At 42.8% G+C, this 23,371-nt stretch overlaps 1 protein-coding gene across 1 annotated transcript in view; it reads right to left on the bottom strand.

The window, feature by feature from the left end:
* Positions 1–7,279: 7,279 nt before the first annotated feature.
* The window catches only part of LOC115469873 (inactive phospholipase C-like protein 2), a 144,741-nt gene continuing 128,649 nt past the window's right edge, over positions 7,280–23,371 (bottom strand). Inside the window, 1 exon segment of the mRNA XM_030202623.1 lies at positions 7,280–8,204. Coding sequence (XP_030058483.1) covers positions 8,031–8,204 — 174 coding nt within the window. The 3' untranslated portion in view covers positions 7,280–8,030.

Here is a 23,371-nt window from a genome sequence, read left to right as displayed (position 1 = left end):
CAAGACTATAGAGGATAGACTAAATGAATTCTTTGCTTCGGTCTTCACTGAGGAAGATGTGGGGAACACCCCAGTGCTAGGAATGGTATTCAATGCTGATGAGTCACAGAAACCAACAAATCTCTGTAAACCTAGATGTAATTGGGCAATTTGGAAAATTAAAGAGTAGCACATTGCCTTGCCTGGATGGTATACAGCCCAGAGTACTGACAGAACTGAAAAATTAACTTGCAGAGCTGTTGTTAGTAATAAGTAATTTATCCTTAAAATGAAGCCTGGTACCAGGAGAGTGGATGGTGGCCAATTTTTAAAGAGTTTCAGAGGTAATCCAGAAAATTGTAGACCGGTGAGCCTGATATTGATGCCACGCAAAATGGTAGAATCTATTATAAAGAACCAAATTACAGAGCATATACACAGGCATGGATTAATGAGACAAAAAGGGGCATTTTCGAAAGAAATGTCTAAGTTGGAATTTGGGCGTCTTTGTAAAACATCCAAATCGAAGGCAGGGAGGTCATTTTCGAAAAAAGATGGACATTCATCTTTGTGTTCAAAAATACCATGGACATCCTTGGATTTGGACGTCTTTGATTTTCGGCCATTTTCAAAACAAAAAACGTCCAAGTCTAAAACGTCCAAATTCAAGCCATTTGGATGTGGGAGGAGCCAGCATTTTTAGTACACTAATCCCCCTGACATGCCAGGACAGCAATCGGGCACCCAACAGGGCACTGCAGTGGACTTCATAAAATGCTCCTAGGTACACAGCTCCCTTACCTTGTGTGTTGAGCCCCCCCACCCAAACCCACTACCCCCAACTGTACACCACTACCATAGCCCTTACGGGTGAAGGGGGGCACCTTTATGTGGGTACAGAGAGTTTCTGGTGGGTTTTGGAAGGCTCGCTGTTTCCTCCACTAATGTAACAGGTAAGGGGGTATGGGCCTGGGTCCACCTGTCTGAAGTGAAGTGCACTGCACCTACTACTAAATTACTCCAGGGACCTGCATGTGCTGTCATGGACCTGAGTATGACATCTGAGGCTGGCAAGTAATATTTTTCATCATGTTTTTTTTGAGGCTGGGAGGGGATTAGTGACCACTGGGGAATAATGTGAGGTCACCCCCCGATTCTCTCCAGTGGGCATCTGGTTATTTCGGGCACCTTTTTGTGCCTTATTTGTAAAAACAGGTCCGGGTGAAAACATCCAAGTTTTAGTCCTGGACGTCTTTGCTTTGTTCCATTATGACTCAAAGACGTACAAGTCTTAGGAACATCTAAGTCCCGCCTCCGATACGCCCCCTTGAAATTTGGACGTTCTTGCGACAGACTTCTGAGAAAGGCACCCCAAATCAGGTTTCGATTATACCGATTTGGACATCTCTTTGAGAAGGGCATCCAAGTGCCGATTTATGTCACTTTTTGGACGTCCATCTCTTTCGAAAATGAGCCTGATAGCCAACGTGGATTTAGTCAAGGGAAATCTTGCATCACCAATCTATTACATTTCTTGACGGGGTGAATAAACATATGGGATAAAGGTGAGCCAAATGATATTGTTTATCTGAATTTTCAAGAGGCATTTGACAGAGTCTTCCGTAATCTGGTACAATCATTGGTAGTCATCTAGACTACTGCAATGCACTTTACGCCGGCTGCAAAGAGCAAATACTCAAAAAACTCCAGACTGCCCAGAACACTGCAGCTAGACTCATATTCGGAAAACCAAAATATGAAAGTGCTAAACCCCTAGGAGAGAAGCTACACTGGCTCCCACTCAAAGAACGCATCGCGTTCAAGGTATGCACCCTAGTTCATAAAATCATCCATGGCGATGCTCCAGTCTACATGTCAAACCTGATAGACTTACCACCCAGAAATGCCAAAAAATCATCTCGCACATTCCTTAATTTTCATTTCCCCAACTGCAAAGGCTTAAAATACAAACTAATACACACATCAACCTTTTCCTATATGGGCACACAATTCTGGAACGCACTGCCGCGCAACCTAAAAACGATCTATGAACTAGCCAGCTTCCGCAAACTATTGAAGACCCATCTCTTCAACAAGACATATAACAAAGATCAAGACATGTGAAATTCCCCACATGCATCTAGAACTGTTTTATAATGTTTATCTTGTTATTTCGCTACTATGCTTTATCATTAGCATGTAACCCAAAATCTTTCTGTAAAACCAAATGTCTATACTGTCCTATCTCCACTATTCATGATGTATTGTAAGCCACATTGAGCCTGCAGAGGTGGGAAAATGTGGGATACAAATGCAATAAATAAATAAATAAACGACTCCTGAGGAAATCAGAAAGTCACAGGATAGGAGGAAGTGTCCTATTGTGGATTAAGAACTGGTTAAAAGATAGAAAACAGAGTAGTGTTAAATGGTCAGTATTTCAATGGAGGTTAGATAGTGGGGTTCCCCAAGGTGTTTGTGTTGGGAGTGCTGCTTTTTAACAGCCTCTTTTACTAAGCCACGTAGGCATCTACGCGCGCCAAAATGGACTTATCACCCAACTACTGTGTGGCTCTTGCTGTAATTTCATTTTTTTGGCGTGCGTCCAATACGCGTGTCTGAAAATTATTTTTTATTTTCTGGCGTGCATATTGGATGCGTGCCAACTAGCATCTGACGCACGTACATCCTTACCGCCCAAATTCTATGGCTGGTTGTAAGGTCTGAAACCCAAAATGGACACGCGGCAATTTTGATTTTGCCGCATGTCCATTTTCAGCAAAAAAGGGGCCTTTTTACAGGTGTGCTGAAAAATTATTCTGCGCACACCCAAAACCCACGCCTACACTACTGCAGGCCATTTTTCAGTGTGCCTTTCTAAAAGGACCACCTAGTGAGGTAATTAAATTTGCCAATGACATGAAGTTATTCAAAGTTGTTAAATCTCAAGCGGATTGTGAAAAATTAGAAAAGGACCTTAACAAGACTGGACATCAAAATGGAAGATGACATTTAATGTAAGTGCAAACTACTGCATTTGGGAAAGAGAAACCAAAACTACAGCTACATGAAAGCAAGGTTCCAGACTGAAAGTCACCATCCAGAAAAAAGATCTAAGTGTTATCGATGATACATTGAAACCCTCTGCTCAGTGTGGTGCAGAGGCTAAGAAAGCAAATAGAATATTAGGAATTATTAAGAAATAATGGAAACAAAAATGAGATTACTATAATGCCTTTGTATCGCTCCATGATGTGAGCACACCTCAAAAACCATGTGCAATTCTGGTCACTACATCTCAAAAAAATTATAGCGGAATTAGAAAAGGTACAGAGAAGCGTAACAAAAATGATAAAAGGGATGGGATGACTTCCCTACGAAGAAAGGCTAAAGAGGCTAAGGCTCTTCAGCTTGGTAAAGAGACGGCTGAGGGGAGATTTATTTATTTGCTGCATTAGTACACCACATTTTCCCACCTATTTGCAGGCTCAATGTGGTTTACATTATGTTGCAAAGACATCACTATTAATAGAGTAAGAAATTCAGCATAAAAAATACTGAGTGGAGTGGAATGGATAGACGCTTGTTTACTCTTTCCAAAAATATAGGAACTAGGGAGCACACAATAAAGCCACTAAGTAAATTTAAAACAAATATGATAAAATATTTCTTTCTTCAATGTGTAATTAACCTCTGTAATTTGTTGCCAGAGAATGTGGTAGAAGCAGTTAGCTTAGCAGGATTTAGAAAAAGGTTATATAATTTCCTAAAAGAAAAATCCATGAGCCACTGTTAAGACTGACTTGAGAAAATCCACTGCTTATTCTAGGATAAGAAACATAAAATCTGTTTTATTCTTTTGGGATCTGTCAGGTACTTGTGACCTGGATTGGCCACTGTTGGAAACAGGATACTGGGCTTGATGGACCTTTGGTCTATCCCTGTATGGCAACATTTATGTTCTTATAGTAAATCAAGGTGAAGTTCAAGGTGATCTTTTAGCACATCTTGATAACTTCACCCCTTAAAGTCCTATCAAAATGTCTATTAAACATTGCTTCCAAAGTGTTTCAATGTGAACAAAATCCCAGACTGCTCTATTTCAGGCTTGTGATACTAAAAACTGAATTTTTAGTTAACCATTTCTCCTGTATATCACCAAAAATCTCACTGACTGTTTTAAGCATTCTCTTCTTGCTATGTGCTATATAAATGTTAGCTCATTATGGTAGAGACCTTTGGCTCTCTATACCTGTTTTTGTATTGCTTGATACAGATATGTTGTTTCAAGTGCAGTACAGTACAGTATACATTATGGGCTCCTTTAACAAAGCTGATCTAGCAATTTCCATGCAGCGAATGTGACAAATATCATTCAATTCCTATGGGGTTCGTTGCATACACCATGCGGGAATTGCTAGCGTGGCTTTGTAAAAGGAGCCCTATGTTTGATAAATAATTGTAAATACAAGTATGAATCTATCAGGGTAGTAGTTTGTGAAGGACTGCACATAAAGCGAAGATACTTACTTGTAGCAGGTATTCTCTGAGGCCAGCAGGCTTCTTATTCTCACAAGTGGGTAGACGCAAGTCATCCAGGACAGACACTTTTGACTGCGGCTATGCTCTTCTGGAGCCAGTCAAAAGCTCTTCCCTTGCATTTGTTGGGGAACAGCAGGGGCCTTAGGTGCACGCTGTTGACGAGAATGAGCGAGCTGGGGCTGAGCTTCAGCAGGCTGGCGAGCCATAGGAGTGTACCTATGCTTAGAATAGTAAGAGGGAGCACTCCGCGACTTGCCAAAATACCTCCAGGATGAGGAGGCAGATGCAGAAGATGCTCGGCGGGAGACAGAAGATATAGTATCTGTATGCTTCTTGACTTGGTCAGCGACCTCCTCAACCTTCTCTCCAAAAAGGTTATCCCCCTAGCAAGGGACATCCACCAACCTCTGATGAACAGCATGTTCCAGGTCAGAGGCACATAGCCATGAGAGAGTCTGCGCATCGCTATACCTTGGGCTGCAATTCTGAATGCCACATCAAAAGTGTCATAAGTGCCTCTGGGCCAAGAACTTACAACAAGCCTTCTGCTGCTTGACCAACTGGCGAAACGGCTCGGCCTGCTCCAGAGGGAGCACATCGACCAAGTCTGACAGCTGCCTCACTGGCAAGTACACGCTCGTGAAGAGCTGGTATGACTGGATACAGGCAATGAGCATAGAGGTCTGATACATCTTTCTCCCAACAGAGTCCAGGGTTCTAGCTTCTCTGCCTGGGGGAGCCGAGGCACAGTCCCTAGTACTCCTGGCTCTCTTGAAAGCGGAGTCCATCACCATGGAATCATGAGGTAACTAGGACCTCACAAACCCAGGTTCACCGTGGATCCTATACTGGGTGTCTATTTTCTTGGAGACCAAATGGAATGAACTCAGCCATTTCCCATACAAAAGGGTGAAAGAGAGGCTCTCAAGTGGAGATAGTCTCCTCTCAGGTGGAGGGAAGGGCTAAGAAGGAATCCCACAGGACTCGTCGGAGGAAAAGTACCTGGGATCCTCTTCTGACTCCCATTAGCACTCCTCCTTGGTGTCGGATACCACTTCCCTAAGGGATGTCCAAGACCAGGCCGCCTCAATGCCAAGGACCCATGTCCTCGAGAGTAGCATCAAGAAACTGGCTCCATCTCAACTCTGGCAAAGCTTCCTCCACCGACATTGAGGGGGTGCTGGCCTGGGTGGCTGTTGACACCGGCGCCGGCAGCCGCACCGCAAGCTGAGGGCCAGACAGGGCCACAGCAGGAGGTATGGTAGGAGAAAGCACCCCCGATACCGATGCACATCACTGCATTAGGCTATCCAGAAGCTCAGGAAGCAAGGTCCGGATGCGCTCATCGAGGGCCACCATCGGGAAAGACTGTGGCATTGGCTGAGGTGCAGGCTGCAGAATTGCCAGGGCCACTGCAGGAGTAGGATCTTGGCTGCTTGGAGACACACATCAGCACCTCCTGGATAGAGGGGGAGAGGTCCTCCCGGCATCAATGCTTCTTTGGCACTGAATCCCTCGGTGCCCTGGAGCTCCCAGCACCATGCATCGAAGGAGATCAGTGTTGATGCTTCTTGGCCTTCGCCCGATGCACATCACCCATGCTCCCCGGTGCCGAGGATGAAGTTGAATCCTCCCATCGCCTTGGGTTGGGTCCAACAATGGACAGTTCTGGGGTCCTGTATAGCAGAAGGCCTCGAGATAGGTGGAGACCCACTCGATGCCTCACTGCTCCCAGTGTCACGGGGTCTCAAAGCAGCCATGCCTACCTGGGCTCCTGATGTCAGTGGGAAGCTTGACGTTGATGCCGAGGAACCTGACCTGGCTCTAAAAATCTGTGAACATTGAGCCTCTTGTTAAACCCGTGTCCTCTTTTTCATACGAAGGCAGAGGACACAGTTGGCAGGGCTAGGGTCGGGCCCAAGGCACTGAAAACACCAAGAATGGGTGTCTTTCCCTGAGATGGTCCATTTGTACTGAGCACAACACTTAAAGCCACTGGGAGTCTTCATGGACATGGAAGGAAAAACCGCACCAGCCAAATCAAAAGACTCTATGGTACCTGAAAAAAGGGGAAAAGGCAAAAAAGAAAGAAGACCGACCAGGCAGACCTGAAAACGGCCTGCGACGAAAAATAAAGGAAACCTATATGTGGGGCAAAAAAAAAATTAAAGGAATTGTTTTTTAAAGACGAAAGGGTAGAAAAACCACCAAAGGCACTCAAAAAAACAAAGAAACACTCTAACTGGGCACGTGAGGAGCCACCACAAAAAGCAGCTGCTCCTTACGTGGAAAAAGCAAAACTGAAGCGGTGTGTTCGCGCTGCGGGCTGGAAGACACTTGCGTATGCGCACGGGAACACGGCTCCTGCTCCTAAAAGCTATACTTTTTTTTTTCTATGGCAATACTGCTGGGCCAGGCGACACAGGACGGCATCTAGCCACTGATGAGAATAACAGAGCCTGCTTGTCCTCGGAGAAAATAATGATCACTAGTGTAAAAAAAAAAAAAATCACTGCTGCTGTAAGGATTCATGAGTGAGACTCTCAACAGTTTAAGATACATTAGAACATTTGACTGTAACATTATCAGCTTATAAATACTTAAAGGAAGCTTGCAAGTTTGTATCGTATTAAATTCAATGTACAGTTGAAATTTTAGTTCTAATGAACTTGGAATTCAAGTACTTTCTTTTCTTTAGGATCAGTGTTTTTAAATTAGAAAACAAAAGGTTAAAACAGAGTCAAAAACTCTTCTTGCATGAGTATAATAGCAAACATTTTAATGTGACCACCACTTCACAAAATGGAAAAAACTATTTACAGTGTGTTTGCAATGTGGTCAATGTACATTAGCTATACATATTTGCAAAAGTTTTTAGGGCAGGATTAGTTAAGTTTCTTTAAACAGAATATTTCAGATTCATTGTACATTTTTCTTCTGCACATTTCTCTTATAGAGCACTGAGGTTTCAGTTGCTATTGCCCAGTTACACTTTTTTTTTTTTATTTACATTATGGCTCAAACAAGCACACAAACTCCAAGTTGCAATTCAGATCCTTCATAACAGAATAACATTCTGCCAAACCGGTGAGGATATTTTTTTTAATGTCAAGTCAACAATCATAATCTAGTATGAGAAGGTTTTCTTCTTAACATGAAAATTTGCCCCTTACTCTCTATGCAACATTTTTGCACATTGTGACTGAATTATCACACTGTATAGACTTACATCTTGGCCAGAAACTATATGATGCCAATTTACTAAATGTTTTCTCCCATTTTGTGTCAACAGGAGAAATGCCTAGTAAATGGGGCCCATATATATATTTCTTCCCATGCAGTTCCATTGTATACATTCACAGTTTTTGAGGATGGTATGCAGCTTCTATTATTGTGCTTTAAAATTTTCAAGTGCAAAGAAAATGCCCTGTGCAGGTACAAATGGTTCTAGAGTTATAAACTCTATTATGAGCACAAAATATAAAAAGCTTTATGTTTATTTTTTAGTCTCAGGTTTCATCTCCTGCTTTTTCAGGAATGACTTCCAGACTTCGTTGAGGCTTTGGTGCTTCCGCGCTTCCGGTACCTGGCTTATTCAAACCACATGAAAGAGCAGCATAATGAGCTTGCTTTAGGTTGTCCATAGTCTCTGTTTTAGCATATTTGAGAAGATCAGCTTGCCCCTGTAAGAACAAATATGATTTAGAATAGTAATAGTAACGTGTGTCATGATTTTTTTCTCTTTTTTTTAATAGATTTTTTTTTTAAACAATAACAAATATAGGGGGCCCTTTTACTACGGCGAAGTAGGCACAATGCGGGCCTACTGCGCGATAAAAGGGCATTATCATGGGATGCACTGAGGCAACTCATGGTAAATTCCCGTTCAGAACGTGCTAATCCCACAGTAAAAAATATTTTTGTATTTTCCAACGCAGGAGCCCATGGGCTGAGACTAGGCATGTCTGCGCTACCCGATTAGCACGGGAACCCTTACCACCTCCTAAATAGGTGGCAGTAAGGGCTCCCATGGTCATGGCCACGCGCTAATGGGGAAATTAGCATGTGGTGTTACAGAAAAATATGGAAAGGCAGTCATTTCACCACTGCATTTAGGGCCCCTTTTACCAAACTATGGCAAAAGAGGGCCTGGGCTGGCATCAGTGCTTGCTTTTGATGCACGCTGAGGTCCCCTTTTACTGCAGCGGGTAAAAGGTAGGTCTTTCCTTTTTTAAAGAAAACGCACGGCAAAGGTAGGTCTTTCTTTTTTTAAAAAGAAATCGCGCAGCAAGTGCAGTCATTTCAAGGGTGGGAGCCCTTACCGCCACCCATTGAGATGCAAGTAAGGGCTTCCGTGCTAACCTGGTGGTAACCGGGCAGTGATTACTGCCGGGTACACAATGACGCTACAAATCTATATTTTTGTAGCACCGGATATGATGACTCGCTGAGGGGTGGGACTACCGCTGGGCTGCTGCGGTAGTCTGGCGGTAAGCCCACATTGGGCTTACTGCCACTTTGTAAAAGGGTCCCTAAAAGTGTCCACAGTACGTGAAAAACTACACGCTAACACCAGGGACGGCCATATTTAAAGGAATCTGAAATTGTATACAGAAACAAAAAAACAAAAGGACAAAATAATCCACAGACATCTTAATTAAAGGAAAACATCTTACTCTACATAAAGTCCACATTAAGGTGGAGGTGAGGGGGAGGGAATAAGAAAAAAACCCCACCCAATATCTGTATAAGCTGCATAATCAATCAAGTGACCCATTCTGGTTTTTAAGATTGTTATGGGGCCAAATATCAGGGTATTTGATCTAGTTGACTGCACTATCTTCATTCAAAAAGCCTTTACATTGATCCTTCATTATCCATCAACAAAACTGTTAGAATATAAATAGTTCCATGTTGCTACATTTACTTACAAAGCAGCAAGGTGTTGGAATGCTCTCCCTTTGCATATTACATCTGAGACTTGTTATTTAAAGCTTAGAAAGTTAGTGAAAGCTTTTCTCTTTCAAAAAAATGTTATGTGATTATATTAGTTGCTGTTCTGCGATATGCAATTTGCTAGACATAGCTAGTTTTCTATTATTGTAATCCACGCTGAACTGTTTTGGGTCTACAGCAGAATATAAATGTTTATTTTATTGTATTTGAATTTATCTTCTTAAACCACTCACCAACCAAAACAACAAAACAAAAAAACTCCTTAGGCTCTGATGTGTCATCAATTTAATTTACATTATAACTATTTCCAGTTTTCCTTATGACTGCCATCATTTCCTAATGTGCCTGTTCAGTATTGGCAAATTAATGTAGCCACCCTCTGCTGAGAGATGAAGTCAGACTTACTCTCTTACCCATTTTTGCAGTTGTGGGTAGCTGAGATACCTCAGACTGAACCATACCTCAGGAGGGATGTGTTATGAAAGAAATTATTTCACTTATATAAGTAAAACTGGATGAAAACTAATATGAGTTATTTTTAGAATGCACATGTGTGATGTTCAAAGAATCAATTGATGTTACAAGACTCCAGCTTTCTCACTCAGGTGCTCTAAAAACCTCTTTGGGGCAGGAAAAAAATTCCCTCTTTCATGCCTGCATTATAACGCTGCTACCTTAAATGGGTGCCGAAACTTCTATTTGAAGTCTCGTCTCGGCAGCCTTTTAGATGCGGCCTGTATCAGGGTATTACCATGGGGATAAAGTAACGGCAGTCTATGCTCCTGTGGAACTACTGCATAACCTCTTACAATTACCGCGGTTTACAATTACCGCGGTAGTTCCACATAATTTTTTTAAAATTCCCCATTAGTGCGGTAACCGCAGTATTACTGTGATAATGATTATCATACCACTCTCTATTACACCACAGTGGTAGTTCCAGATTGGCACACAGCAAGAGTGTTACCGTGTGCCAACCCTTTAGTAAAAGGGCCCCTCAGAGTCTTTAATGTCTGTCATCTTCTTTATTTATCTGTTCAAGATCTCTTTAGTTCTGCGCCTTATCTGTCTTGGTTGTCTTTATCTTCTTCCTGTAATCTGACTTTAAAATAAAATAAAGGGAAAGAATCTTTCTCGCTAAATGTGAGTAGAAAATGTGCCTGCCTGATACAGGATACCTTCACTGAAATTGGCTTACTAAGAAAATAAAATGTCTTTTTGCAGAAAAATTCTGTCTTAGTGTCCTTACTATACTAATTAATTTACTTTCCTTATTTTTAACTACAAGGAGAGTAATCAAGTTTCTTCAGTTCTGGCTTTTGGATGTTCTTCTTCAGTGAAGTCACACAAAGATTCAAACCACATTCATTCTTGTATAAAACTGGGAAAATTCTGAATAAATAAATACTTCCAAATGAGGAAACATTACAGGGCCTCTTATCAAGCAGTGATAGCAGTTCCTGCGCGGCAATGCCAACGAAGCCCATTCAAAGTGAATGGGCTTTGTTGGCATTACCGTAACGGAAGCCTCTAGCATGGCTTGATAAAAAAGAGGCCCATTATCTTTTGTATTTGAAATCAAAGGATTCCTCTTTCTCTTAAGAAGTCTTATGATTTTTTTTTTTTACTTCAGAATATGAATTTTTTTCACTTCAATATTAACGTTTAGAATGAAAACCTCTTGGCTTTACAACAGAGAGCAGACTTTAAAAGCTCCTATGACAGAATTGTTTTCTTTGCGGCAATATTGTACAAAAATACTCCAGACTTCTCAGACAGTATTCTTTGTCTCAATATTAAAAATATTTTTCATTTAATGTGATGGAGTAGTTTAATTTCTTTCACCAAGTCTAAAATGTCTTCATAAACTATTTTAAACATGCTACTATTCACCTTCACACACACCTCTAGACACTCTTGTATTTATTTGTTAATACACTTCAACTTTCACACACTCAAATTTCTCACATACATCAATTACTCTCTCAAGCAGTGCTTCTGCCGTCTTCAACGGTGTCCTTTGCTCTCCCACTAATTGTTTCTTACAAGGTTCCTTTACCAAGCAGTGCAGCCAATCAGAGCTCAGCTTTCATACACTCAAACCTCATTAACATTCCATTACTCTATTTTATATTACAATAATCATTTTAAACCCTCATTTTTGCTTCCACATACCATAGATCTGGTCACAACTCTTACCCTTACCTGAATTATGTAAAAATCTGCATTTTTAAAAACCTAAATTACCTCAACAAATGACTAAATATTTGTAACATTTTGCATCTAAATAGGCCACAGAAAAGGTCAAGGCATACTTCTGCCACAACGTTTTGAATCATTATTTATTTTAAATTATAGCTGTCTGTGCAGGTCTCTGTGCTAAAATCTGGGCCATTGGTGAGGTCAGAAAAGCCCCCCTCAATTCCCAGCAGCCATTGAGCTGTTATATATATAAATAAAAAACACACTAGTGCAGCGCTATTTTTAAATAAATAGTCTAAATTGTTCAAAGGCCCTTCCCGTGTCTGAAACAACCATTTTCCACATTTTTTATTAAAATCAGTGGTGGCACAGTGTTCTCCTAGGCTCTGTGAGCTCTCCAGAGCCATCAAGACTCTCCCCTTTAATGCGCATGCATGTATGATATCAGTGATGACATCACTGTGCACTGCAACACCACATGAGCACATAGCAGCGTCTTCGGAGTAAACTGGGCCCCAGCAAAGCCAGGGATTACTCTGGCAACATCTGCCTGCCTTCTTGTATCCTTGGGGTGGCCCGGAACCCTGTGGATCACATCAGGAAAGCGACTCCCACACTGGGTCTACCCCCAACGAGGGACCAACTCCCCAAAGCTCTCAGGAGTTCTCCAAACCTCGGGAGCCAGGTAATTTTTGAAAAAAAAACATTTTTTTTCCTTCTTCTGGTTACATTAAGACAAAACGTAACAAATGGAATTTTTTTTAATTACCACTACCTTCTTTATATAATTCAAGTATAGACATTTACCCCCACTAAGTATGCAAGTGTGGGAGTAGCATTCTTGTACTTTAATATTCTCTTCTGCCCAAGTTAAGAAGTCCACCATCTTTCTTTTGTAGCAGTTGATCTCTGTGCTGATTCCAACATGTCTCTCTATGCATGCAGCCAATGCCCTTCTAGTTCCTTTTGTAGTGTAGCCCCAGCAGTGTCTCTCCTCTAGCATCCAGTCTCTGTCTTAGGGCTGTAGAATGCCTGCCACTGTGATGACATTGCTGTGACCTATCTTCCCATACAGTTCTAGCACTGAACCCTTTGATTGCATTGTGTATCTTCCTAGCTTCTTGAGGACCAATATATCAAAATCAGGATGTGGCACAGACACCACAGGGCTTCAAGTCTCGATTCCACAAGGTCTCTGTGGTTTTGCCTCTGATACTAGGTCAGTGGCATACCTAGTGGATTTGACACCCAGAGCCGATTTTTATTTTTAATACCCCCTCATCAGTGATAGTGATGATGTATGTATGTCCGTCCTCTAGTACTGTGCTAAGGGTGCGCTAGCATTTTTAGTGCACGCTAATGATTAGCACGCACTAAATGCTAAAGTTGCCCATAGGAACATATGGGCGACTCTAGCATTTAGCATGCGCTAAAAACGCTAGCGCAACTTAGTAAACAGGGCCCAAAGATAGCAGATGTAAATTTGAAAAGAAACTAACAAATACCAATCACCACTTTACAAATTAACAAATAGAAATAAAACAAATATGGAAAATAAGATAATACCATTTTATTGGACTAATACATTTAGCTTTCAGAGACCAAAACCTTTTTCCTTAGGTCAGTACAGTATACTGCTGTTACGGTATCCTGTCCCAACATGAGGAATGGGATTTTGGTCTCCAAATGTTAGTGAAAATGTATTAAAATTAGTCCAATAAAAAGATAAGATAGTGTCGTTTTTTCTATTTATAAATGTTTATAAACTACAATGATACTTTATCCTAAAGCAAAAGAAGAAAAATACATTTTTATCTACCTTTGTTGTCTCTGGCTTCTGCTTTTCTCATCTGCTCTTCACTTTCCCCTTTCCATCCAGAGTCTGCCCTTTCACTCCCTTCCATCCAGCACCTGCCTCCTATTTGCCCCTTTCCATCCAGTTTCTGCCCCCTCTCTCTACCCCCTACATCTAGCATCTGCCCCAACCATCCAGCATCTGCCCTTCCTCTCCCTTCCATCAGCATCTGCCCCTTTTTTGCTCCCTTCCATCCAGTGCTCCTGGCTCTCCTCTCTTCTTTTCACATTTCATGCCCCCACCGTCATCTACTGCTCCTGCTGAAAACTAGTAGCAGCCAACAGCAGCATAAAAGCTTTGAAAAAAAAAAAACCAAGGCAGGATAAAATAAAACTATTAAGATTACAGGGTCTAATTACCTATGGCTGCTGGCTTTGCTCCGGAACTGGAATTGACCTCAAAGGGGCGGGATCAGTAGCCAGGGTAGTGCAGAGACCCCGCAATTCATTATTTACTGCTTGCCACCGCCATTTCTTCTCTGGCAAACTAGCAGCATCTGCAGCCCAGTGGGGGTGGAGGTGCAGGCTAGAGGAAAAAGAGGAGAGGAGTCGGCCAGAGGAAATGCAGCAGCAGCCCGGAGGTGGTGGAGGTTGCAGTAAAGTTTCAGGAGAAGGGACTTGGGACTGATGGAGCAGCAGGAGAGGAACACTCTCCTTTGATCTGAAGCCGGGGCGCTCCGCCCCTTTTGCCCTGCCCTTGGTATGCCACTGTACTAGATCATAGGCAGCAACAGTTTCAACATAAGGCATTCTTGCTTTCTGGCATACAAAAATGCAAAAAAGTGGAAACAATAAGCAGCTCCATTCAACTGCTGGAATAAAGGGCTCCAATATTAGTCTTACTGGTTGATAATTATGTATAATTGGTGAAGAGATGAGGTCATTCAGATCAAACATGAAAGTTGCTTCTTAGAATATTTCTGTTATCCCACAGAATATTTAGGTTTGAAAGAAGGCAGCTAGAGATTCTGAAAAGTAAGCTATTTTGGCTTTGATATAATGCAGTTAATTTTCAAAGGAAAACTACCCACATTGTTTTTCACGTTGGAAAGTTAGCAGACCACAAATTATGCATGCTAAAATTGCCTGCATACTTTGTATTTATGGTGTGGGTGGCCTAGTGGGAGTAATCTTCCAGATATTCAGCCAGAGGTGGTCAGTGGGGGTTTTTTTTTAAACACCGACCATTGTCGGCTAGATTAGCTCCCGATATTCAGGCACCAGCAATAAATGTTGGGGGCTCATTTTGAATGGCTTGGCCACTGGGACCCACATAAGAGTAATGCAGACCGTAGCCAAATATCAGCCAGGACTAGTGCTGTCCAATTCACGATTTGAATCGATTTGTCGATTCGTTTTGGGTGAAACAATTTGATTCAGAAAAAAAAAAAATCAGGAGTCCCGATTCAGGACTTCCCCACCTCCCTCCCACTGTCACCAATCCGCTGCTGCGGCTTCCCTCCCTCCCTCCGGCTCACTTGCTGTCGCCCAAGCTGCTACAGCTGCTGCCCTCCCTCAATCCTGCTGTCACCCAGCCACTGCAGCTGCTTTCCTTAGCGGCAGCAGCGACAAGAAGATAAACTAACTTACTCAGAGCTGGTCTCTCTATTGGTGCAGGCTGAAGGCTCTGCCCCAGAACAGGAGGAAGTGACAATAGGGGGGCAGGACCGGTAGCCAAGTCAAGTTGCCAATGGAGAGTCCTTATAATCTCTGTTTCTCCTCCCCTGCGTAAGTCATCCCTGTACACTCAAAACAGAGCAAACCAACCTATGAGCTGCTGCATCCACATTGTCATTCTTTATTGTTGGTAGCATTTTCATCTCACTTATATTTTCAAACAAGCCAGCTTGTGCAGCATCCGGGGGGGGGGGGGGGGGGGGGGGGGGGGGGGGGGGGGTTAATCTTTGTCTCTTGGCTGTGTGTTTGTATATAGATGAAATTAACCAAGTCGACGTGTGCTTCCTAATATTTGATAACAGCATTTTCTCAGTTATTACCCAAATGCAAACACAATTATAATGCTAATTAATAAGTTTCGGATGTTACTGAATTCTATTATTGTATTTTCAGTTTTGGCACAGTATAAGTCATGAAACCAATGGACTGCATTAAAAGAAAAAGATGGCATGTGGGAACTTGCTCCTTTTGTTTCATAGAATGTAGTGGTATATTATAAAAATGCACTTACATTTTTTTTATTAGTACTATTTCACAGAGAGCTATTGCATAATGAGGGATGGGCTTCTTGCATGCAGAAGTTCTGCCCTTTATCCAGTCCTTACATGCTTTCTTTTTGTTGTTATTGTTCTGTGTTAAATATTTAAAAAAAAATGTCAAGCAGCTCTTTTTCTGCTTTTTGGGTGAAGGAAGCAGCTTCGTGGCAGGAATATTTTTAAATTTCCTCTCTGCCCTAAGATCAGTGACTTTCTGGCCCTTTGTCCCACAGGTTCAAGGAACTAAGCTGGATTGAATGGTGTTTTTAGTTCTTGGTCTCCTCTGGCAATATGAAAGCTTTAGGATCAGTGTTTTATAAAATATACATTTGAATTTGATATCATGTCCCACTTATTCATGCAGGGCCCTTTTATGTGGTGGTGATGGGGTATGTTTTGAACTTAATTTTAATACTGAACAATAATTGTGGAGCTAGTGTAGACATTTTAGAGAAGTAGAGGCTGGTGAAGTTTAACCTCCCCAAGCCTCTTATACCACAAGCCTATGGCAAGGATGCATGGCTACACCAATGTGAAAAACTACAAGCCAATAAACATCAACATGGTGGTGTGAAAGAAGGTGGTTGCAAGATCCAGAGCAACATGGTTTTACCAGAGATATACTGTGGTAAGCAAAACTGGTTGACTTCTTTGACTGGATGACCAGAGAACTAGATAAGGGGAATGCACTGGATGTGGTGTACTTGATTTTCAGCAAAGGCTTTGATACGGTTCCTCATAAGGAGACTTGTAAACAAACTGGGTCCCAAGGAGATCAACTGGAAAAGGTTTGGTTGACTAACAGATAGACAAAGGGTAGTAGTAAACGGAATTCATCTGAAACAAAGAAAGGTGAGTAGTAGAGTGTTTCATGTATCAGCCCTGGGGCAGATTCTGTTTAACATCTTTGTACGCAGTATCTCTGAAGAACTGGAAGGGAAAGTTTGCTTTTGTTTAGATGGCATGAAGATGTGTTACAGGATGGACACTCCAGAGAGAGTAGGCGAAATGAGAAGTGATCTACAAAAACTTGAGGTCTGGTCAGATGTTCGGCAGTTAACCTTTAATCCATAGAACTGCAGAGTGATTCTTTTGGAGTGCAAATGCCCAGAGGAACTGTATTCAACAGCAGGGGAGAGGCTGATGAACACAGACCAGGTGAGAGTCCTTAGATGATAGTGTCTTCTTTTAGTTTTTAAAGTTAAGAATTCTGGCTCTTTTCTTCCTGGCACATCTCTCCTTACTCCCCGTCTCGTGCTCTTTGCTCGTCCCAACACCACCTCCTGGCCATACATTCATTTTGGCACATCAGGTATGGAACCACATGCCACTCCATCATTTCTGTCATTAGTCTTACCCTATGGAATGCCTTACTCCTTCATCTCAGATCACAGACCTCTTCATCAAAGTTCAAATCAGGATCTTAAAACATTCCACTTTGAGGATGCTTATATGCTCTCTTAAAACTGTCATTTGGATTGGGCCTGCCAGCCAACTCAGATTTCCCTTTTACCCCTCTCTGCCTCCTACTGCTACCCCTTCTTTCCTATCATTTATTGTAGTTCCACTCCCCCCCCCACACACACACTGTCCTCTTGCCTTTATCTCTCTCTTCCCTCTCTTCCTAGAATTGTAAGCGGCATAGATATGTTAGATATGCAGGATAGCAAGCCCTGAATAAACTTAGAAACTTGGTCTCAGAATTTAAAAGTGGTGAAACAGTGTGACAAAGCAGTGGCTAAAGCCAGAAGGATGCTAGGCTGCATAGCAAAAGGCATAACAAGCAGAAAGGAGGAGGTCATAATGCTCCTATACAGCGAGCTGGTGAACCCTCACTTTGAGTATTATGTTCAGTATTGTAGACCATATTTTACAAAAGACAAAAGAAGTGTATTTCTTTAAGAGGAATCAGCAGCAGATACTGTGTCAGAGGGTGGGGAAACAGCAGATGCAGAGAATGGAAAGGGGAGGAGGAAGAAAGAAAGAAAGAAAAAGAGGAGAGATGCTGGCGGGGGGGGGGGGGGAGAGAAAAAGAGGGGAAATTCTGAAAGGAAGGAAGGAGAGAAGATAAGCAGGAGAAGAGGAGCTGCCAAATAGATTGGGGGGGGGGGGGGAGGAGATACTTGATGGAAGGGGGAAGAGAGAAAAAGGCAAGCTGCCAGATGGAAAGTGTGGGAGAGAAGGGGGGAGAAAGAGAAAGAAGAGATATGCTGGATGGAAGAGGGAAGAGGATAGGAAATGTAGGGAAATGACGACTGTATAGTAAGAATGAATTAAACCTGGACAGAGGCAGAAAATAAACTGAAGGAAGCTTTCACAGAAAGGGTAACATAGTAGATGACGGCAGAAAAAGACCTGCATGGTCCATCCAGTCTGCCCAAGACAAACTCATATGTGTATACCTTACCTTGAATTTGTACCTGTCCTTTTCAGGGCATAGACCATATAAGTCTGCCCAGCAGTATTTCCCGCCTCCCAACCACCAGTCCCGCCTCCCATCACCGGCTCTGGTACAGACCGTATAAGTCTGCCCTCCCCTATCCTCGCCTCCCAACCACCTGCTCCGCCACCCAATTTCAGCTAAGCTTCTGAGGATCCATTCCTTCTGCACAGGATTCCTCTATGCATATCCCACGCATGTTTGAACTCTGTTACCGTTTTCATCTCCACCACCTCCCGTGGGAGGGCATTCCAAGCGTCCACCACCCTCTCCGTGAAAAAATACTTCCTGACATCTAATTAAGGCCACAACAACATCCTATGCCGGTCAAATGGGAAAAACTGGGAGACATTATTTCAGTTGGCTTTGGCCCTGGCTGTGCAGTTTCCATGGTCCCAAGGATGATGGATTCAATTCCCAGTGAGACTCACATGAGACTGTGGAAGATAATCCTGCTTATAATCGAAAGAAAAAAACACCTATATTGCGACCCAAATCGGGAGTTGGGCGTCTTTCTCCCGTGGGCGCCCAAATCAGTATAATTGAAAGCCGATTTTGGCTGTTTCCAACTGCAATCGGTCGCGGAAACGGGTAAAGTTGAAGGGGGCATGTCGGAGGCGTGGTGAAGGCGGAACTGGGGCGTGGTTATTGGCCGAGAGATGGGCGTCTTTAGTTGATAATCGAAAAAAAAAGTGCCCCAACTGACCAGATGACAACTGGAGGGAATTGGGGATGACCTCCCCGGACTCCCCCAGTGGTCACTAACCCCCTCCCACCAAAAAAACCCCACTTTAAAAACTTTTTTTCCAGCCTCTATGCCAGCCTCAAATGCCGTACCCACCTCCATGACAGCAGAATGTGTTCTATCCTGTGACAGCCTTTCCCTGGTTCTGATATGGCTCTCGGGTGAGTGTGACACCTTTTCTGTTATGCGCACTGCAGAGTCACATCAGCAATGCATTGTGGTGGGTGTAGGGTATTGGGCTCCGTGATTCCACTAGCTTGTGGCAAATGCTCACGATGTTGGTAGTTGGTAGGCTCTACTCCCATGGTGCTTTTCCCCCTGCTTACTGGGTCAGAGTGTGCCCTGTTTTGTTTCCGGTAGTCCATGAGGTAGTGACCATTTTTGTAAGCCAGTTTTAGATCCCTTTCACGTGTTAGCCACGTTACAGAACTTAGTTCTTACCTTGAATGTGGCTGAAAGAGGGCATTGTTCTGCCAGCTCTGACCTACTGCTCATCTCAGTACCAGGGAGACTCGTTGCCAGTGGGGCACAACCTCTGATCTGCAGTTAACTGTGAGTAAGCGTGCTTATTCCAATAAAGGATGTTTTCGGAGAGATTAGTCTTCAGGTGTCAACTGGTGTGCCAATGTTATATAGCAGCAACAAGTCCTAGAGGCCTGCGTGTATGCAGGTCCCTGGAGCACTTTTAGTGGGTACCGCAGTGCACTTCAGCCAGGTGGACCCAGGCCCATCCCCCCCTACCTGTAACACTTGTGCTGGTAAATGGAAGGTCTCCAAAACCCACTGTACCCACATGTAGGTGCCCCCTTCACCCCTAAGAGCTATGGTAGTGTTGTACATTTGTGGGTAGTGGGTTTTGGGAGAGGGGGGTTGGGTGCTTAGCACCCGTGGTAAGAAAGCTATGTATGTGGCAGCGTTGTCTGAAGTCCACCGCACAGACCTCTAAGGTGCCCAGTTGGTGTCCTGGCATGTCAGGGGGGCGAATGTACAACGAATCATGGCCCCTCCCACAACCAAATGGCTCAGATTAGGACGTTTTTGAGCTGGGCGTTTTTTTAGTTTCCAGAGGACTGAATACCTCTTCTCTATAAGAATGCATTATTTTCTACATGAAATAGTTGATGAGAAAATATACTTGAACAAAGTACAGTTATTTTGAAATAGCTTTCTTTAAAATACAATAGATTTAATGTTTGCAGCCTTACCCAGAAGAGTGGAGGAATAAGTTCTTGCCTTTACTGATTTCTTTTTAATACTGCTCCTACCATTACAGGATGATGAGGTAATTGAGGCATCTAAACCACGGGTTTGTATGCAACACTTGGTCCTGCTTCTTCCCCATTGGTAGAGCAGTAAGCAGAGTTTCCCAGATATTCTTTTGGAATTCTTAATTTATTGTATTGTTGACTGGACCAATTAATGCATCTGTAGTGACTAAGGTACTTTAACAGTCTGAGTACTGGACCTTTAAATTCACCTTCTACTTGTAAACTGAAAGCAACATCAACTTGATGAAGACAAGAAAAGAAAGATCTGCTGGAAGTAACTCTAGCTAGCAGAGGGAATGAGCCTTTTTAATTATTTCATTACAATTGTGTTGAAGTTTCTTGATGTTGCAGGGAAGGGTTCAAATGTAAAACACACATAAATAAAACAAAAAGCTGTTTCGAGGTAACAGAGCACCAGTGATATGGTGATAGGGAAACCCAGACAGTGAAGCAGTATCAGAAAGTTGAAACACTCCAAAAACACAAACCTGTAGGTATGTCAAATGTGAAAAGCAATGCTTCACCAATGGCCACAGATCCTTTCAGGCAACATCTTTCCTAGTTTGAACTTTCAATGGCACATGAGGCAGAGGACTGAAATTTTTACAGAGAACAAAAGTAGTATAAAATAGATACAGCTAAGTGAATGTCTATACGTAGTGAATCTAATCTAAAGAAATTTAAGGCGCTTTTGAAGGCATGGCTGTTCAAGCAGGCATACTCCAGTGAGTGAGGCAGCTCTCTTGGACGCCGGTATTTGGGAGAGAGTATGTATGAATACCAGTTTTTGTTGGATGCTATTTTAATTGTACAGCATTCTTGTGTGTAGGTTCTACTTTTCTATTGAATATTGTAGTTCTTTTCTTTACTTTTTACTTCACTTGTAAACCGCTTTGATCTGTGTGTCAGTTGAGGCAGTATATCAAACTATAATAAATAAATAAATAAATGTTTGACTAAATTGACATGCAGTGAGAAGATGTGTACAGCCATCCTTTTAAAGCTAAGGGATTCTTACTGAGTAGCAAAAGGAAATGACTGACAATTTGGGAGAACAACTAACAAACAATTGCTAGGTAGAGTTATAGTTTTATAACTGTGACGGATTGGTATGAATCCATGGAAAATACTTTATTATTCAAAATCAACTGAAGTACAGTTCAAAGAACATTTTATGAACCCCACCAAGTCATAATTTCAGCTTTTCAAACTTTCACTTAGAGCTTATTAAACCTCATGGAGATTGTTTTCTTGTTTAACCGTTCATGTCTGATTCATTCATTACTTTCAGAGTAAACGCTGAATAAACCAAACTGTTACACAATAAGGAAAATTTTAACATAGATCACCTATATCTGAAGGCTATGTCAGAACCTATTTTTAGCCTATTTTATAAAGGCTCATAGGTGCTCAAGGCAGTTTACAAACATAAAAGAAGCAGAAAGAAGCAAGAAGAAGCTTAGATTAGGAGAAGAGAGGGAGGAGAAGGGGAAGGAAAGAGAACATTTGACTGATCCCCAAGCCTTTTTTGGGATAAAGTTCTATGACAGATGAGTCAAAAGTGGAACTCTTTGAATAACACAGATCCAATTATATCTGGTGTAAAGCAAATACAGCATTACACAGAAAGATCACCATATCAAACAACACAATAGTGATAACTCATAGTGATCCAAAACACAAAAGCAAGTTTATAACTGAATAATCAAATAGAGATACTGTGGTAAAACCTGAAATGAGCAGTTCATGCATGAAAACATATGAATGTATCTGAGTTAAAGCAGTTCTGCAAATAAAGTGGGCTAATATTCTACAACTGATACCAAATTTTAGGAAGTGTTTGGTTGCAATTATTGCTGCTAAGGGTGGTGAAATAAATTTAGGGGGTGGTTGCTTTTGCATTTGGTTAATACAGGAGTTGGATAACTTTGTACCTTAAATAAATGATGCAATTTTATCTAGTATTACATTTTATTTAAAGATCAGAAACCATTCAGTGCAAGTGAATGATACATACCTGTAGCAGGTGTTCTCCGAGGACAGCAGGCTGATTGTTCTCACGACTGGGTGACGTCCGCGGCAGCCCCCACCAACCGGAAAAAAGCTTCGCGGGACGGTCGGCACGCAGGGCACGCCCACCGCGCATGCGCGGCCGTCTTCCCGCCCGTGCGCGACCGCTCCCGCCAGTTGAATGACTAGCAAAAGATGAAACACACAACTCCAAAGGGGAGGAGGGAGGGTAGGTGAGAACAATCAGCCTGCTGTCCTCGGAGAACACCTGCTACAGGTATGTATCATTCACTTTCTCCGAGGACAAGCAGGCTGCTTGTTCTCACGACTGGGGTATCCCTAGCTTTCAGGCTCACTCAAAACAAGAACCCAGGTCAATTGAACCTCGCAACGGCGAGGGTACAACAGAAATTGACCTACGAAGAACAACTAACTGAGAGTGCAGCCTGACCAGAATAAATTCGGGTCCTGGAGGGTGGAGTTGGATTTACACCCCAAACAGATTCTGCAGCACCGACTGCCCGAACCGACTGTCGCGTCGGGTATCCTGCTGGAGGCAGTAATGTGATGTGAATGTGTGGACAGATGACCACGTCGCAGCCTTGCAAATCTCTTCAATAGTGGCTGACTTCAAGTGGGCCACTGACGCTGCCACGGCTCTAACACTATGAGCCGTGACATGACCCTCAAGAGCCAGCCCAGCCTGGGCGTAAGTGAAGGAAATGCAATCTGCTAGCCAATTGGAGATGGTGCGTTTCCCGACAGCGACCCCTAGCCTGTTAGGGTCGAAAGAAACAAACAATTGGGCGGACTGTCTGTGGGGCTGTGTCCGCTCCAAGTAGAAGGCCAATGCTCTCTTGCAGTCCAATGTGTGCAACTGACGTTCAGCAGGGCGGGTATGCGGCCTGGGGAAGAATGTTGGCAAGACAATTGACTGGTTAAGATGGAACTCCGACACCACCTTCGGCAGGAACTTTGGGTGGGTGCGGAGCACTACTCTGTTGTGATGAAATTTGGTATATGGAGCATGAGCTACTAGGGCTTGAAGCTCACTGACCCTACGAGCTGAAGTAACTGCCACCAAGAAAATGACCTTCCAGGTCAAGTACTTCAGGTGGCAGGTATTCAGTGGCTCAAAAGGAGGTTTCATCAGCTGGGTGAG

Source organism: Microcaecilia unicolor, chromosome 1 (assembly GCF_901765095.1).
Source record: "Microcaecilia unicolor chromosome 1, aMicUni1.1, whole genome shotgun sequence".
In the NCBI taxonomy this organism is placed as follows: Eukaryota; Metazoa; Chordata; class Amphibia; order Gymnophiona; family Siphonopidae; genus Microcaecilia; species Microcaecilia unicolor.
This window is presented reverse-complemented; position numbering and strand designations above follow the sequence as displayed.